The 17,687-nt window shown below is 39.5% G+C and overlaps 1 protein-coding gene across 1 annotated transcript in view; it reads left to right on the top strand.

The window, feature by feature from the left end:
* Positions 1-11,417: 11,417 nt before the first annotated feature.
* Positions 11,418-17,687, top strand: part of LOC116400504 (reticulon-4-interacting protein 1 homolog, mitochondrial-like) — an 8,115-nt gene continuing 1,845 nt past the window's right edge. Inside the window, exons 1-8 of the mRNA XM_031878380.1 lie at positions 11,418-12,022; positions 12,109-12,260; positions 13,450-13,518; positions 13,916-14,040; positions 14,570-14,618; positions 14,737-14,873; positions 15,418-15,601; positions 17,159-17,254. Coding sequence (XP_031734240.1) covers positions 11,725-12,022; positions 12,109-12,260; positions 13,450-13,518; positions 13,916-14,040; positions 14,570-14,618; positions 14,737-14,873; positions 15,418-15,601; positions 17,159-17,254 — 1,110 coding nt within the window. The 5' untranslated portion in view covers positions 11,418-11,724. The remainder of the gene's footprint in view (positions 12,023-12,108; positions 12,261-13,449; positions 13,519-13,915; positions 14,041-14,569; positions 14,619-14,736; positions 14,874-15,417; positions 15,602-17,158; positions 17,255-17,687) is intronic.

Below are 17,687 nucleotides of genomic sequence, written 5' to 3'. Positions count from 1 at the left end.
TTCTTTGAGACTGACCATGTTGACACTGATACACTAATAGATTTTATAAGCTATTAGGATAATGTAAGCCAGTTATTGCCCAGCAATAATATGAATATTATTCACTTAAACTCATCATATGACCTTTTGCTGTCCCTGAGAAAGACAATTTCCAATCTTGACCGGGGAAATAAAATATATTTTAATTAAAAAACATCGCTTTTGGCTCACTAGTGTATATTAGTAGCATTATGTAGAGTAACACTTCAACACACCTCAGTACAGTACTTAGCTGAGTCATTTCTATGGCGATGGGTCTCAAGTGTCTCAAGTTTCCCTCCATCGCTGCTACTTCCCTCTCTTTTATTGATTCTCTGAGCCAAAATGACAAGTAAAACATCTCATAAATTCAACCCTTTTCCCCCCCACAAGATTCTTGGTTTATTACTTTTGACCACAAATTGCTGAAATGTTCACATAAAGCACTTCCCATCAGTCAAAAAGTTTGTGTATTTTTCCTGTCAATGACGTTCTGTAGGGCTTGGCAGTTTATTGTGTCTAGTCCCTTCTGATTATTCTGAATAAGCCAGTATTGCTGCTTCCAGTAACATCAGAAGCATTGCTTCCTGTGTGCCAGTGTTTTTTCTCTCCTGGAAAGAGCCATTAGAGACAGGCCGCTAGCACCAGCAATTGTGTGGGCTGTCATTACGTAGGTATGGATTAAGTCGCTATTATGTTACACATAACTGGAAATATAAAAAGTCTTAAAATGGTAGTCTTAACAATAAGTGGAATATTTAACATGTTAAATACCACATTCTGTGATCAATAATTTAATTTAAACAAACTTTTAGTAATACAAAGAACCTTCAGTTAAATTGTATAATTTCCCCGTAAGTTTCACTTCCCTTCTTGCTATTTCTTGATTGTCTGTTTCCCTCAACATCCGTACTATGTCCATAACCATGAATGACATACGGGGACCTCTCCTCTGGTGTTAGGTGTGACACCCAGCAGACCTTTAATCATTGATTGGCATCATGAATTATTCAGACAGCCGCCAGTGTTACAGGGACAATGTCACACAAACACATGCACACACACACACACACACACACACACACACACACACACACATATATTGCTTTACTCCCAGGACACATGGACACCCCTCTCCTCAGGGCCTTTCATACACTTCTTTGTGTAAAAGCAAGTGGTGGGATCACATGGTCATTATTCATACATTGTGTTGGGATATGGAATAGAGGCATGTGCATATTCCCCATCTCTCTGTGAACACCAGTTTGACTGTTTCTGTGTTTGTGTGGCAGTAAAGTAAGTGATATTAGATACAGTTGTCACGTTCTTGTCATTAAGGGCCTCCTGACTTGTGTCAAGTTTCAGGACTGTAGTAAGACGATTCACTACAGGGTAGGAACAATACAGTAGCGTTTTAGATAACTAATCTGTACGTTTCATGAAAATAAAACTTATGTGCTATAAAATCCACTTATAAATTTCAAATTTAGCTTTTTTTTTAACCTAGTCTCCAGCTGTAGTGTAGAGTTTTTTAGCTTCCACTCTATCCAATAATTGTTTTGGGCTCATAAATAATCCAGTTCACACCTCAGACAAATGTGAGGCTCGGTGTCACACCTGTCCAACGCTTGTTGCCTAGTGCCCAAACACCCACTCTCCACCAGCTGATTCAGATGGGAGATGACTGAGGTAAAGATTGTATGTTGACTTCTCAAATGGTCAAATCAGCTGCAGAAACTAACAGCAGCTGCTCACACTCTGTTCTCACAGTACAGTCTGTACAACTCCTGGTTTTCCAGAGAACAACAACTAGCCTTTAATTTGCTTGGTACAGAGAAAAATATGTTGCAGCTGCAGTGAGCTGCGTCATAACAATCTATTATTAGGGACATATTAATTGAAAATAGAAGCTGTAGTGAGTGTCTTTACAGGAGACATCAGAGTACATTTGAACGAATGTTTTTTTGAATTAATGATTAATTCATAATTTTCTAATGCATTATAGATCTTTCATAAGCCATTATTAAAAACAACTTTTTGAGTTGCCAGGTTGTGAGAAAATCGTCTGGATCCATTTGGTAATAACACTGTTGTTAATGTTCATAAACCATTAATACGTATTTGTGGATTTCACACTTCCTGATACGCCAGCAGCTATACATGTTCAATCTCATGTGCATCAATAAATGCTCAGCCTCTTGTGTATCTAGCAGTTTATAATGTGGATTGAATTCTGTAAAAGAATTGTACAAGCTGAACGAAGAACTCGAGGAGGTGACGTGCCCTCAAAGCCTAAAAACATGTGTTTTCAAAAAAAACAAAGCCATTCAAATCCTTGTGAGTCCTGCTGCTGAAGAACCAAATGAGTTTGCAAAGAAAGGACCTTCTGACTTTTGATGTTGAGGACTTGAGGACCAAGACAATTTACACACATTTACATTCTTGCAAACCTCCTCTCTCAGATTTGCACGGTTTCCATTTTAATTAAGAATATGTACTTTAAAAACGTAAGGTTCATCTTTAACTTTCAAATAAAGTACTCTAAACTATGTTCTTTTATGTAAACTTCAAAAGTAAATTCATACTATCGATTACTTTATAAGGATGGAATGGAAAACAACGCTACATTTTCAAAATAATATTTAAATGTATTACATTTAATTAATTAATTGAATGTATTAATATGATTTCTGTGAAAGCTGGAAATAATTTTAAATCAATATTTACTATGAATATTAGGGTATTTACATGCCTTCCCACATTACTACACATGCTATCCAACAATCAATCATTACATTTGATCTAAAGACCTTTTAATGTAAAGGCTCTGTGGTATTCAGGGCTGCAACTGATATATTTTATGGTGACTAGATTATCCTGATAGTGTCTCAGTTTCTTCTACCGTGTTTATGCAAATCATCTGTTCCTGTCAGCATTCGACTTTCACGACCGGAACAAGCTGTTGATGTAGTTGTCTGTGAGAACATTTTCATCATCAGTCAACAGACACTTTGCCTGTTAAAATGTACTAGGTTAGATAATAAAATAAATTTTGTGATTGTCTCGCAGTACAGTCTGAACAGTATACTTTTCCACGACAGCAGTCATCAAAAGCAACAAACCGTTTAAATTTGACAATACACCACCATAATGAAGAGATTATTCAGCAAACCAACAGACCAACGGTATATGTTGGATCAGGCAAGCATTTAATGGCTCAAGAGAGAGTAATATAAGTCATCTCATCACTGCAGAATACACAGCTTGTGCTGAGGCATAAATGAGATTGCATTATTGCAGCAGCATCACCCTCATCAACCTAACCCTGACCATGGATGACATAAACTGCTGCTTCCTTCTTCACCACCTCTGTTGAAAGATCCTGCTGTTCTTCTCTCCTCACAGTAAGCTTATTTCACCAAGCTCTTCAATTCTGTTTTTATCGATTGAGCTGCCAAACAGAACCCGAACAAAGACTGTTTCAGTGTACAAAAAGGGTCGGTGTCTTTCATAAGGTTTGAATGCAGCTTTGAACAATTTAAAATCGGTTGCTACATGTTGTCCAGTGTTTGTGTTCATTGATGCCTGGAGGTTATTTATTTGATTAATGCTGATTACTTGAAAACCCGCGCTGTGTACACAACATAGACATTTCAAAAACCAAACTGCAGAAAACATCACTTTCATTGCTTTTTTCTCTGATATGTAAAATGAAATCAATTGTAAATGAATCTAGGAAAGGGCTCCAGGAACATCTCAGTAACATTATGCCTATAATGACAAGAATAGAGGAAGGAAAGAGGAAAAGGCAGACAAAAGGCTGTAAATCAGCTGAAAGGTCCTTCCTGCCAGATGGTCAGTGGTACATTTGTTTCTGCCCTACCCCTGTTGGGAAGCTTGTTGCTTTTTAGACTCAACGGGGCTCTCTTTTGCTGTATCAAGAGACAGCTAAAGTGGATCAATTAGCATAGACGGAGGCAGACGTCTATAAAGCTGTTTGGTTTCTCTCATTTTCACTAATAACATGGGTCTCATCAATCAGGTGCATAAATGGATCGTCTGATCCTGTCTGCAGTTTCAGTGATTCATGTCCAGAGGCTGCCATGGAAACCAAACATTAGAAAGATGTTTGACACCAATGCTGATAAACTGTCCTGCTGGTAAATGTGCCCTTGCTAAGTCAGAGATTTGTGGGCGTTTGCTCATTGCTTTGTCGATGGTCTCCATGTGATCAGACTGGTGGGGTAGTGTATAGGCTACACTTCACATGCAATGTGATAACATAAATTAATATTTACTCTGCTGTCATCGAAAGTCTCATCATTTTGTGTGCCTTGGGTGACCTGTTTAACATGACACGAGTGACCGCCCACAGAGCTAACCTGATTTCATTAGCAAATCAGGTTGTATCCCAGATTTACAGCGCCACTGTCCCTGCTGTCCGTGGACACTAAACTCAGAGTGTCCTCTGAGAGCGGCTCTAATCTAACTAGCTGCATATCTAGGACAAACCATCCTTCCCTCACTGTCTGACCTTTTAGAAGGACCCCTGATGACACATAATGGCACCTGCTTGCTGGGAATAGCCTCCACCCACTCTGTGTCGAAAGAAGCCCCAGTCAGAAACCTACAATGTACAACTAATCCTGCGCACAATGAGTGTTGAATACATTCAAGCGTGAGAGAGAGTCTGCGTGTCCCAGTACCATCTGGTCAACGAGGGAACAGAGAATCAATGTTTTTTCTTCAAGCTGCACTCGCCTGTCAGAAACAACTGACAAGCTACACACTTAAAACTGGTGTTCCTGTCATGAATTCTTTAGGGGATTATTCGACATGTGTCAATTTAAAAAGCTGTTTGACTTTCAGCTGTGTAGCTTAGAAAACTGTACCTGACCACCACAACCTTTTTTTTGAAGGCTAGTGCCAACAGCTTTTGTATTATTAAATGGTGACCAAAGTTTAGAGCTGTTCAGTCCTGTCATATTGGCAAAATCTCAGACTCAAAATATGCAGCAACATTTGGACACCACAGTTATTATGGAAGTCATGACAGTGATGATTTATTTGTGGCAAAGTGGCTTACAAGATCCTCTGACAGATATTCTGTTATTTCTGATATATTTTCTGATTAATTGAATAAATAATCTGCCATCCACTGAGTACTGGTCATCCTCTTTTCTTTAACTTCATTATTATTATTACTTTCACTGTTGGCTGTGCTGCACCACCTTGTGATATCTGAATTGAGCTGTTATTGACATTCCTTGTACAGGAAACAAAAGAAATGTGTTCCACAACTATGTCCGAAGCAGAGGCCAACTGGAAACGTTGGCAAAAGAGTTGCTGAGTCTGCTGCTGTTAACTGAAGTGATGATTTTCACACTCCTTGTTTATTTGATATTGAACATCTATGACCTCATTCCTACCATATTTTACAAGGTCAGCCACAGATCTGCTCTGTTTTATCTTGAACCCTTCAGACTCACCTAGTATGGACTCTATTTTTTACATTTGATGTAATGGCACAGCTTTAAAAATTGGATTTCATGGGTTAAAAAAAATAGTTTTGGGGGAAAAAAACATTTAGGGAAAATACACTTATACATGTTTTCTTGTCAAAAGTTACATGAGAAGATCAATACCCCTTTCTTATTTGTCTGTTCACTAAATCATTAATCAGTTCGCTGATCACTCGCAGAGAGACTGGAAACAGGTTAGCCTGGCTCTGTCCAAAGGTAACAAAATACCAGTGCAATATAAAATCTCCACAACAGCAACAGGACAAGATTTTGGTGTTCTAAGTGTCTGGTTTCCTGTCGTATGCATTGTCTCTCAGCGTCAACTACAGTCTCGCATTTCAGGTTCATAATCAGACTGTAAACAATCAGCAGCAAAAGGGAGTTTATTATTGCTTTTGTAATTAATTAATTAATTAATTAATTAATTAAAACCACACATTTTCAATATAAGGCATGCTAATTAGTGAGCTTTATGGGTGCTGGTAGGTGGATTTTGCTACATTTGGCCAGAGACAGACTGTCTGTTGACCGTCTTAATCCTATCGTAAACTAGTCGGCTGCTGGTTTATTTAGCGGACAGAAAGAGAGTTTTTCTCATCCTACTCTCAGTATATTTAAGTCTCTTACTCTAAGTGTATTTGCAAAATATCAAATTTCATTGGATTTTTCAGAAGAGTAAAGTTCTGAACAAATATAGTCATCACTGTCTAATAGGCAAGGATTACAGCATATATGAGCTTTGTGTTGACAGATAACAGCTGTTTACCATCACCACAGCTTGGGCAACAAAAGCACAGTGTGACATGCGGCTAATGTGTTGTGCCTTTTTATTTTTTTCCGTATACTATTGAGTTACACTTCATATTTAAATATATTCTCTGCCGTGGTTCTTAGCGAAAGGTAAATGCTGGTGCTAAAAAGATTTGGTTCTGATGATCTATTCTTCTCTAACAGCAACAAACCTTTTTCCCGCTTGAATGGATATCAGATTGGGCCGTAAGTTCTGTTCCCAACAACATATCACACCTACTGCTGCATTGTAAACCACAAATGTGATGAGTGAATTTGAATAGCAAAAGGGATGTCAGACAAAGAGTGAAAATATTGATACATTATTGGAGTGTTTTTGTGGACGTTTTGAAAACAGAAAAAGAAAAGGTAAAAGGTCGACCGTGTTCAAAATGAAAACCTGTTGAAAACATGTAATGATGGTGATGGAAATGGTTTACGGTCCAAAAAAACCCCACAAGCCAAACCATAATTCTACAGTGTGCCTCATAATATCATACACCCAACTACTATGTTCGAAATTGTGCCTCTTGAATGAACTGAGGAGCCTTTTTCCTTGATGCTATCTCATTAGCAGCCTGTCAGCTCAACTCCTAACGCTCTCTTCTTCCTACACTCCAGCAGGCACTGACATTTGTATAATGAATGTGGTTCATTTTTAAGACGACTGTCCAATTAGGTGTAAGATACCCTGGACTGTGGAGAAAAGTGTAGTTGTATTTGTGTAAGTGCAATGTTATCTGGTAAAAGATCTGTTTGGATTACAAACCCCACAGGTACAGAGTATATTGGAAAGATACTTAATCTGTGAACCAGACAGATACAATTTAACAGAAAACAAACAAGCATTGTCCCCAAAATGTGAAAGTATTAAGCTAGTGTTGCAGCCTTGCAGCTAATGCTTTGGATGTTGTTTTGGTAATTACAAGTGGGCTGCACTTAAGACAAGAATCCAGAGGAAGCATCACCTTTTCTCAGGTTATAAAGAATCAACTGCTTGTAAATAAACGCTCTCTGACTGTTTGTAAATGAATGCATGTAAATGAATTGCTTTTATCTTGGGCAATGTCCTTAAACTACATGCACGTACATTAATACAATTCATTGTCAGTAGTTACATGCCACCAGTTGTTCACTATATGGGCACAAACTGAAATAAGCTTTTTCATTAACAACAGTTTTAAAGCATTTTTGTGTTTTTTTATTAAATACATACTATCTGTAAATATTTAATTAAGGTCACGTGTTTTCTAGTTCCTGTCCAACTTTTCATATATCATCTTGGTTAGAATATGTGCATATTTTCAACTACATTTGACAATTGTAGATATAAGAAATGTAAAATAAAAGAAATAAAGAGACTATAGAGGAAAGTGGTTAATAGTGTCTTAATATATGAAACATTTGGGAACGTGCACATACTTGTTTCTGTCAAGCCTCCTGCCACTTTTTCAAAGTGTGTGTGTGTCAGCCAAAGTTTTAAAATGACAGCTATAACTCAGCATGACGTCAGCGTATACAGTACAGTTCTTCCTAATCCCCTGGACAAAGAGACTGAACAGGGCATTACATTTCCACTGCTGTCCTTGCAGTGGGGAAGAAGCCTGTAGATAAGATGCTATCTATGAGATGAACAGCAGAGCCGCATTTGGTTTCCTGTGTCACTGCTGTACACTGGCAAGGGTGTGTGTGCATGTGTGTGTATGTGTGTTTGTGTGACCGAATACATCATACTATATGTAGCATCATAGGTTTTCTTATTGGGCAGCCTATGACTTGATGATATGGATCCCCAAAGTATTCATGAAATGTGTAATCACATTAATAAAAGGTGTAAAACATAAACATGTATTAATTATTTCTTAGTACATGTTTTAATTTGTTTTCGCAGTGTATCTATGTTATTTATTTCAATATGTCTTCTTATATTTAATATTGAACTCTTCAGGGTTCCTTTGCTGAACATCAATCTAGGCATGTTGATATATGGATCTTTTAGTTGTGCTGTCATAGTAAGATACGAGTGAAACATTTTTAAATTATTTTTCTATCTTTGATTTCATTGTCTGTCATAAAAAAGTAGAGATATAATTAATATACCAGTAGTGTACATAGGGTACAGTGGCCTATGTGTATGTTAAAATCTTGTATTAAGGATGTTTCAGTAATATGTTTTCTAGAATAAGGATCATGTACAAATAAGCATGACAGATTTAATTTGAATGTATTACAATAGAAGTAGAGTGTGTAGATTCTCGTGTTCAGCTAGTGCATCAGACGTGTTTTTCACTCACACAATGACTCAACAGATATGGTCTAATTTTAATATATGCAGCTGTCTGCACCGCTCCACCGCAGTGCACTGTTCAACGCTTCCTCAGTCAGTCCTGCTGTGTGTTAAGTCACGTTATCTGTTAGCTCTGTTAACTGTATTAGCCATGTTAGCTTTTAGCTAAGTTAGCTAAACACAACCACAGGAATCTGCTGCCCACCGGCTGCTAACAGCTAACTAGCTTTCCTCCCACCAACATACAAAGACACACTCCGTTGTAGTCAGTTCTCTGTTCAGTTTGTCATATGCTAAGCCACATACATAAATACATACATACAGACAGTTCATTTTACACTATTTAAATCAAGTGAAAACCAAGAGTTATGACATAGATAAAGAAGCATAAAGAAGCATTTTGGTTTCCTGTAGATGTCTCTACACCACAGTCAGTTTCCACTCCTACTTGTGTCTGACCTATTCAAGAAAAATGGGGCAGTTACCAAGGAGAGAAACCAATCTTTCATTCTAAAAATATAATCTCAGAGCCCAGCAAGTGAGAGGTGCACAGTCCCCCTCCCGTTCTCTCTGCCATGGCTCAGAAGAAGTTCTATGTCATAAACAAGGCTGAGGTGATCATTATCCAAGCAGTGAGTGGCCATTCATGCCCAACCTCATCGCAGGCTCACTGTTGAGATGTGGTGTGCCAATTATCTAGAAAGTTGACTGCTAATTGGTTTGTTTGACGTTGGGAGGACCTTAAAAGAAGAGGGATGAAATAAAAATGAATGCATGGAACCACAGGTGAGAAAGATGGGAATGCAAAAGAACTACCTTGCTATTATATTTGATATATTCCTTGCACCGGATAGGTGACCGGAGGGGTAGATAAAGTCTCCTTAGTCAGATATTGACTGGCCTGTCTACATGACCACTAAATTAAATTAGATCAAAGCTGTATTTTATAAGAGCTGCCATGTGATTTGGGCCACAGGTCCCAAGATAGAAAGGAGACCTAGAAAAGCAATACATGGTGTTTTCTGGGAAAGAATGCCCCTCCTAAAAACACCAATTCTACTCTCATAGTCTGACCCATTTTAATCTTGGCAAGCTGGTCAACAAAACATTTTCAATCGTGATTATTTTCTGCCTGAAAAATGACAACCTCTCACAGTAACATAGAGGGTTTTGTAGCAGCAGCCAGGATTAAAATTCATTAGACAGACCAACTGTAATATAATAATAATAGTAATAATAATAATAATAATACAATTTATTTATAGAGCGCTTTTCACAGACAGAAAATCACAAAGTGCTTAACAGAGCAGAGAGTCCATGCTGGTAATGAACCAGCATGGACAAAGCACCCAATTTTCAGTGTGCCCTCTTTCCCCTGGGAGTTTTGATCATAATGACAGCGCTGTTTGTTGCCTGGTTTCATGCTGAATCATGATCACACAGCCACAGGCCCCACGTTCTCTTCCTTTTCTCACCTCTCTCTCTCTTTGTCTCTGGAAAAGAAAACATAAATTCTGCTTGAGATTGTCATTCGCATGGGACAAGTGTGATTTGTTTTATTTAAATATTTCACCAGCCTGTAGGATAACATGAGGTAACTGAGCTGCTTCTTTGACTTGTTTTTCATGCCTCATGAGAACTCCTAATGGGAGGCCATGTAGCTATTGTATAGTGATATGTAATAGTCAACAACGGGGCAGCAGTTTTGCCCTTCAGCCCACTTTTTATTTGAATGGTAACCACCTTAATTAAAGTGAAGTAACTGTCAGTTCAAGAATTAAAACGCAACAGAGATAAACTGTGTAAGTCTGTGGTCCATGTTTGACCACATTCCCCAAATTAATCTTTTAGACATAATACGCTAATGCCATCTTATAATTGTGAAGCACCATGTAAACATTAGTGAACCCCAATGCAACCCCTTGTATTGCTCAGACATAAACAGATAATGTTTTTTTCCCCATTTGCCTTAGTTTTTCTTTGCTGATCTGTGCTCCGTCCATTAGTCTTTGCTATACTGGCATGTATTCCACCCATTTGTCTCCAGCTGATGGAGCACTCAGTAGTCAATTTACTGTTGAGTGGACCTTTCAAGTATATTGGCTTATCATTTTTTCATGTACACATGCATTTTTATGATAATAGATTATTATTGCTACATAATGGGTTTTTGTGATTGAGAATTAATGGCGTAGTGCAATTAAATTATTTCTTATCTATTAGGGTTTAGGTTGGTTTATGTTTTTGGTTTGTTACAACATTTCATTGTAAACATGTTTATTTTAGTTTGCTTATTGTATTATTGTATACTGTATATTAAATATATGATATTGCTATTTACTGTTAACATCGCTATATAAAAAAATACTATAACACAAAACAATACAAGCAATTATTAAATAAAATCAATACACCATTGCACCAGAGGTCTCTTCTACATACAATAAAAAATAAATAAATAAATTAGGTTTTACAAACACAAAGTATAGGGTTTACATACAAGAAAAACCGTCAAAACATAAAAAAGTATGCACTTTTAGTTTACATAGGGTCTCATACATTGTATTCGACATTTGATCTAATACAGTTTTAATTAATTTTAATTTGAAGTGATATGATAAAAATGCTTGTACTTCAATTTATTTAGTTGCATTTCTATATGGTAACATGTTATATCACACGTTGAAAAATATAAAGTAAAGTAATAATAATAATAATAAATCACGTTAGAGTAATTCTCTTCCTCTATTGGCCAGAATATTTAGCTACAGGATTCTGATTGGCTATCGTTGCGAGTTCAAAGGGTAGCTTGTTATGTAGCCATCTAGCCGTGGAGGGGTGTGCTATCTGCTGGTTTTGTAACAGCCTAATGTGACACTGGATAATATACACTTCACGTGCCCAAAGGCGTCGTCGCTTATTTATTTGACCTGTTAACGTTATGTTTATTTTTGCATGTGCTTTGAGCGCAGACGACGTGGACATGCTAATATTAGCTGAGTAGCTACCTAGCTAGCCAGCTAGCTAACCTAGTGACAAGTGCTCTTCCAAAATACTTATTGCATCAAAAACTGGACTTATAGGCACACCCAGGTGAAGGACGATTTAATGGGTTGTGTCAGAGCTATGGCATCGACCAGGTTACTGTGTTTGCTCAACGCGAGAGTAGCAGACTCGACCAAAACATTAGCCAGGGCATGCTGGAGTGTGCGCCCCAGGAGACATATAGGCAGTTCACCTTCAAGACTGCATGGCTGTATGTCAGCTTGGATCATTGATCAGTACAGTACTAATGGAGTTTTGAAGTACACAGAAGAAGTCCCCGTCCCCACTGTCAGTTCTCCCAGTGAGGTGATGATTAAAGTCCATGCGGCTAGTCTCAACCCTCTTGATACATCTATGAGGGGTAAGTGTTGGCACTGTGAACAAAACAATGACATAATCGGGGATTTGTTATTCTTTTAATATACCTGCGTGCTTTGTCATTTCCAGGTGGTTATGGAGCTAAATTGCTTAAATTAAGAAGGGATCCAATGTCTGTGATGGACAGTGATAGTGAGTTTCCTCTGATTCTGGGTCGTGATGTGTCTGGTGTAGTGGTGGACTGTGGATCTGAGGTTACCCACGTTGTTCCAGGAGATGAGGTATGAGCTGCACTGCACACCTCTCTTTAATAACTGTATTCATAATTTGATTTTGCCTTGTATATTTTAAAATGTATTTAGTTTATATTATAGTTTTTCCCTGACGGACACGCATAACATAGAAGACAGTATGACAATACAAGGACATGGCTATCGCACAGACAAGACAAACCAGTGGAAAGATGGTTACAGTGTTAAATTATGATATGCATGCGTTTCTATTTAATACATAATGTGACCATAGGAACACATGCATGCACATGCTTTGCTCCAACAGATAAGATGGTTAAGACCAGGAGTGAAAATGATGAGTCCAATACTGACCGTGTTATATTACAGAGAGAGGAGCGCATGATGGTGCATAACTTAGCAATGTTGGAATAAACTAGATCATCATGAAAATCAATTATGAAACCATTTACTGACAAGATAACCAGACACTGATGTATTTTGTTGTGGTTCATCTGGCAAATTGAATTATCCAGAAATCAATTCTTCATCATCGTGAAGCAAAAGTCGTAAAAAACAAATTGCCATAAAACTGTCCGGCTCATTGAACACAGTGGTTCCCAACGTCCTGGGGCAGGATGATCAACAGCATAGGAAAAAAAAAAGTGATATAACATAAATTGTTTTGTTTGTATTATATATTATTATAATATATATTTTTAAGGTGTCACAATCCCAAAAGGTTAGGTACCACTGATCTATCACACCCAAAGATATTATTTGCAAAATAAATGGCTACTGTAGTAAAAATGTTTGGTGTTGACTTTAAAAAAATCTATACTGTCATTATATCCCCGACCCTCAATACCTGCAACTTCACAGTCAAGGCCTCCAGAGACATTTTCTTGGAGGAAAGATGAAACTCTTTCTTGCTTGGTCATCACATGAATAATAATGCGAGACCTCTACTGTGCTGCCTCCCACAGTTCCACATTACTGTCTTCCCGCAGATACAAATGTGATTATGCAAATTCAACTTAATGTGATTGAATAATAGAATAAAACACTGTTCCAAAAATCCACATACAGTATTCTAGTAATCTTTGGAAAACGCATGGTGAGAGGAGATCTGCTGACTAAGAGCTTAACAGCCGATGAATCAGGTTAAAAAAAAAAAAACAAGAGTAGGTGGTTGAATTGAGTCGTGTCCAGCTTGTTAAATGTCACATTTCTGCTCCAGGTGTGGGCTGCTGTTCCCCCATGGAAACAAGGGAGTCTGGCAGAGTTTGTGACTCTAACAGAGTATGAGGTGAGCCACAGAGCTAGCAGAGTCAGGAGCTTTTGATTTTCATCATCAAGTCACCGATTAAATCGACTTTCCTGTCAGTATGTTGTCAAACAAATGGAAAGAGTCGATGAAGAGCTCTTGTATGAATAGTAAAATATGTTGGAACGGAAGTCTGGAAGAAGTGCACCCGGTTATGTCATCCTGCAGTGTAAGGGGTAATCAGGATTTAGATGGTTTTGGTTGCAGGAGCCACTGTGGCACCAATTATAGAGAGACACAAATGACTTATTTTATCTTATTCAGCAATGCATAGCTGGCTGCCTTCACAGTCGATCTGATGACTAGACTGAGCTTGTAAATTGATAATTGAAAAAAAAAAAAAAAAAAAAGGGTTTCTAACTCTTGGCTGTTTTTGCAGGTTTCCCATAAGCCAAAATCATTGAGTCACACCGAGGCGGCATCAATCCCCTATGTAGCCAACACGGCTCTGTCTGCACTCGTCAACGCAGGCGGTCTTTGCAGAGACAGCTCTTCAAATAAAAGGCAAGCACCTGCCTGATCCTGGATACTGTCACCTTGTATTGAACATCTCTACCCCATCGCCCTTTATACACAGAAGTTAGAACATAAGACGTGTGAATCACAGTATCAGGGAAAAGAAGAAGTCTCTGAGAACTATAACAAAAAGGCCATCGAACATTGAATGAGTTCTTTAAGGTCTTGGAGTTTCTAAATGTGCTCTTTGTCTGTTAAATCAGTCCAGTCATGCAGAGCTATACTTTTGACAAGACACATCTTTCGTCACCTTCGTTTCAGTGGTGGTGGCTGGTCTTCTGTTTCATTCTAATTGGCATCAAAAGAGTTTTAGGTGCTGCCTTTAACCCACAGACTGTGAAAAATCTAACCTGGTGTGTAATGTAATGGAACTTTCACTCCCCGTCGGATATAATAGCTTCCAATCCTGCAAATCCCCTTTTACCTCCGCTCTTCCACTGCTTGAAGTTTGCTTAAATAAGTCACAGAGTAATTGAATGACCCTCTGGTTGCTGCTTTTTATTTTCTTTCCTCCTAGAGTTTTGATCACTGGAGGGTCGGGAGGCGTTGGCACGTTTTCTATTCAGGTAAGGCAGCGTGTATTCCTCATGCATGCTGTGACTCCTTTAAACTCTGTATGAGTGGAAGGCCACTCGCTGTGTCTGTGTGTGTATATTTCTGTTTTCTTCCTCTGTGTGTTGCCAGTTATTGAAGGCCTGGGGTGCCCACGTAACCGTCACCTGCTCACAGAATGCCGAAGGCCTCGTTAGAGGGCTGGGGGCTGATGAGGTGGTGGACTACACAGCAGGAGATTCACTTGAACAGCTAGAAATGATGGAAAGGTATGTGTTGCTGTGAAAAGTGTTTTATTTATTTTTTATGTAACCAGAATATGAAATCCCGTAGCACATTATGTGGCGACGTCTTCACTAGCTCCAAGTTAAAGCTCCCTGTTTACTACTGAAGTAAACCATTATAGGCAGTGCCAGTTCAGTAAAGGTGCTAATGAAAAGAACATTGTGTGCACTTCCCCCCCCCCCCTTTTTAAACGCCCCTTAAATGTGGTAAACATCTTCCTGTCATTATGGCGCAACAGCTCACTAACTGGCTTTGTAGTTTCCATGGAAACCAGGGCTCAAGGCCTCGGTGGATGTGGACTCGCCCCCCTCTTCCCCTCCCTGAAACTAAATTGGTAAAGCCTGGCTTTTGCTCGACACTTTAAATCAGGGCTCCAGCAGTAAAAGAGGACACTGACCCACGATGATGAAACATGCGACGCTCTTAGAACCACGAACCTGCGATGAAGTCCTCGTGTGTTTTCTGTGTTTGAAACCTTTCTCCACCAGGGTCGCCCGAAGTTTGACATTCTTGTGTTTGTACCGTCAGGTTTGACGTGATTTTGGATAACGTGGGTGGGGAAACAGAGCAGTGGGCGATGGGCCTGCTGAAGCCCTGGTCTGGGGCAAAGTACGTCACACTGGTAACACCTTTACTCCTCAACACCGATTCCCTGGGCCTACTGGACGGGATGTTTCAAGCTGGATTCTCCCTGCAGAGCAAGGCCATACAGGTGAAATGAGCAGAACAAACGGGGATTAAAACAGAGCTGATGTTGATTATACTGCTGTTCATGGTCTGACATGCGCATCCATTCGCCCCGCAGACAACTTCTACCGTCATGTTGTTTATTTTTTACGAAACACTTCCAGTTTAGTACTTGTCATGACGCCATTGGCAGCATGGGTGTGGACCACAGGTGCTCTTCAAACTGGAATGGAATACATAATCATCAGTGGTATGGAAAGACAACATTGTGTAATGGGTGTACACCTGTTCCAGCCAGAGCTTTTACATTTTATGTCTATTCAGTTGATCAGATAAATCGAAGATCAGTTGAAACGGGGAAGGAACAATCATGTTATAACTTGACTTAGCTTCTTTGCAAAGGTTCATGCTTGAGCTGTAGAAATGCACCCTGCAGGGTTTAATTAATATGACAGGTGAAAAGGGAGTTTCCGCATTAAGAGTTTGAGTCCCTGCATGGGTGTAAGCCTCGTGTTATTGCATGTAGGTCCTATCCCTCCAGCTGCTCTGTTAGTGGAGTGCATGTGTAATGAGGGAAGTGGGTGAAGAGGGCCAGGACAGGGTGGAGCTGCTGTGTCAAGTCGTTCTGGGCATTGGTGACAGCACGGCTGGCAGTGTTGGAGTTGTCTCTGGATGGGACTGTGAGTGTGGGCGTTGTAGATGCGATGTGTGTGCATGCATGTGTTTGCTGCTGAACCAGCACTATTTGGGTGTTTGTGCAGATTGTAGCTGGCTATCCCCCCCCCAGCAAATACCAGTGTTTGTGTGTTTCTTGCCAAGCCTCTGGGCCCCTTTGTCAACGGTCGCAGCCAGCTGGTCCGTTTGGCCAGGCTCAGCCACATCAGTCACACCCTCGTTGCCCAGCTCTGGACAGCACGTCCTTTTCATCTGGGAGATCACAGCACAACTGAGCCCTCTAGTGTTCAACTTCTTGTCAGCACTGATTTATTTTACCGAATCTTTTTTTCTTTTTTTTCTCTCTCCAAAAAAGGTGTGGCAAAGTCATGCCGCATAATATATTCTGATCAAATATCAAGTGTTCAATATTAGAATTAGTACATGTCTTTCTTTCTTTTCTTATTTTGTTTGAGATGCTTCCTGGTGCACCTTTTATTGAGTGTGTTTTTCCTTGTAACATCATTAAATTAACAAAACAAAATACCTCTTTTCAGTGGATGGATGACATGTCCCGGAATAACAGAACAGTTACCGTAAAACATATCTGTAGAGGAATCATTATATGTGAAATTGTACGTAGGAAGACTCATTTTTGAGTAGCTACCGTACATATCGGTCACTGGTCTATCAGCAAATTTGTATAGATTTTTTTTCTTCCATGTAATCCATGCAGTTATTTCTCACCCTTGGTATGTTATACGAGTCAATGTGGATGTAGATACAATACGTCTATTTTGGCCTTTGTTTCGTCTTGGGACCTTTTTGTTTGTAGACTCAATATTTTCATTCCCAGATAAAACCACTCTGTGTTCTTTTCCACCCAGTGAGGTGCGTACCTGCCTGACCTCTTATTGTTGCCTCTTAGAACATAATATCAAGTGGAGTCTTCTATCGGTGGGGATTTTATGCGCCAGATGGACCTGCCCTGGATGAGGTCAAGAAGCTGGTGGATGCAGGGAAGGTACTGTACTGCCTCATTACTGATATCATACATGCGGGCATACTTGTCATTCAGAACAACTTATGCTGACAGAATGGGGAGATGTAAATCCCCTCATTCCCACACCAATCACAGCCTGATAGTGGAGTTCATGCAGGGATGGAGATCGTACAGCATATGAAATATGAACATACCAGGGATTCCATGCATGCCCGTATTCAAGGCTCCCTGGGGCTTTGTTAAAGAGTGAGCATCCCATTCCCGCTGTGCACCGTTGGCTTCTGGGCGATTTGAGTCAGGCGCCAGGAGACGGTGAATGGATTTTTAAACAGTGCTGAGCAGCCATTCGTAAAAAGCATGTGGGACCTCTGTCCTTTTGTACCGGGGCTTACGGCGAGCGGCGCACTCAGACCAGTGGCGGGAAGCTATAGGCACACACAGCCGCCCCCCCCCC

The sequence above is a fragment of the Anarrhichthys ocellatus genome, unplaced genomic scaffold (genome assembly GCF_004355925.1).
Source record: "Anarrhichthys ocellatus isolate YVR2014 unplaced genomic scaffold, GSC_Weel_1.0 scaffold175, whole genome shotgun sequence".
Classification (NCBI taxonomy): Eukaryota; Metazoa; Chordata; class Actinopteri; order Perciformes; family Anarhichadidae; genus Anarrhichthys; species Anarrhichthys ocellatus.
The sequence above is the reverse complement of the archived record's forward strand: the minus strand, read 5'-3'. Positions and strand labels throughout refer to the sequence as shown.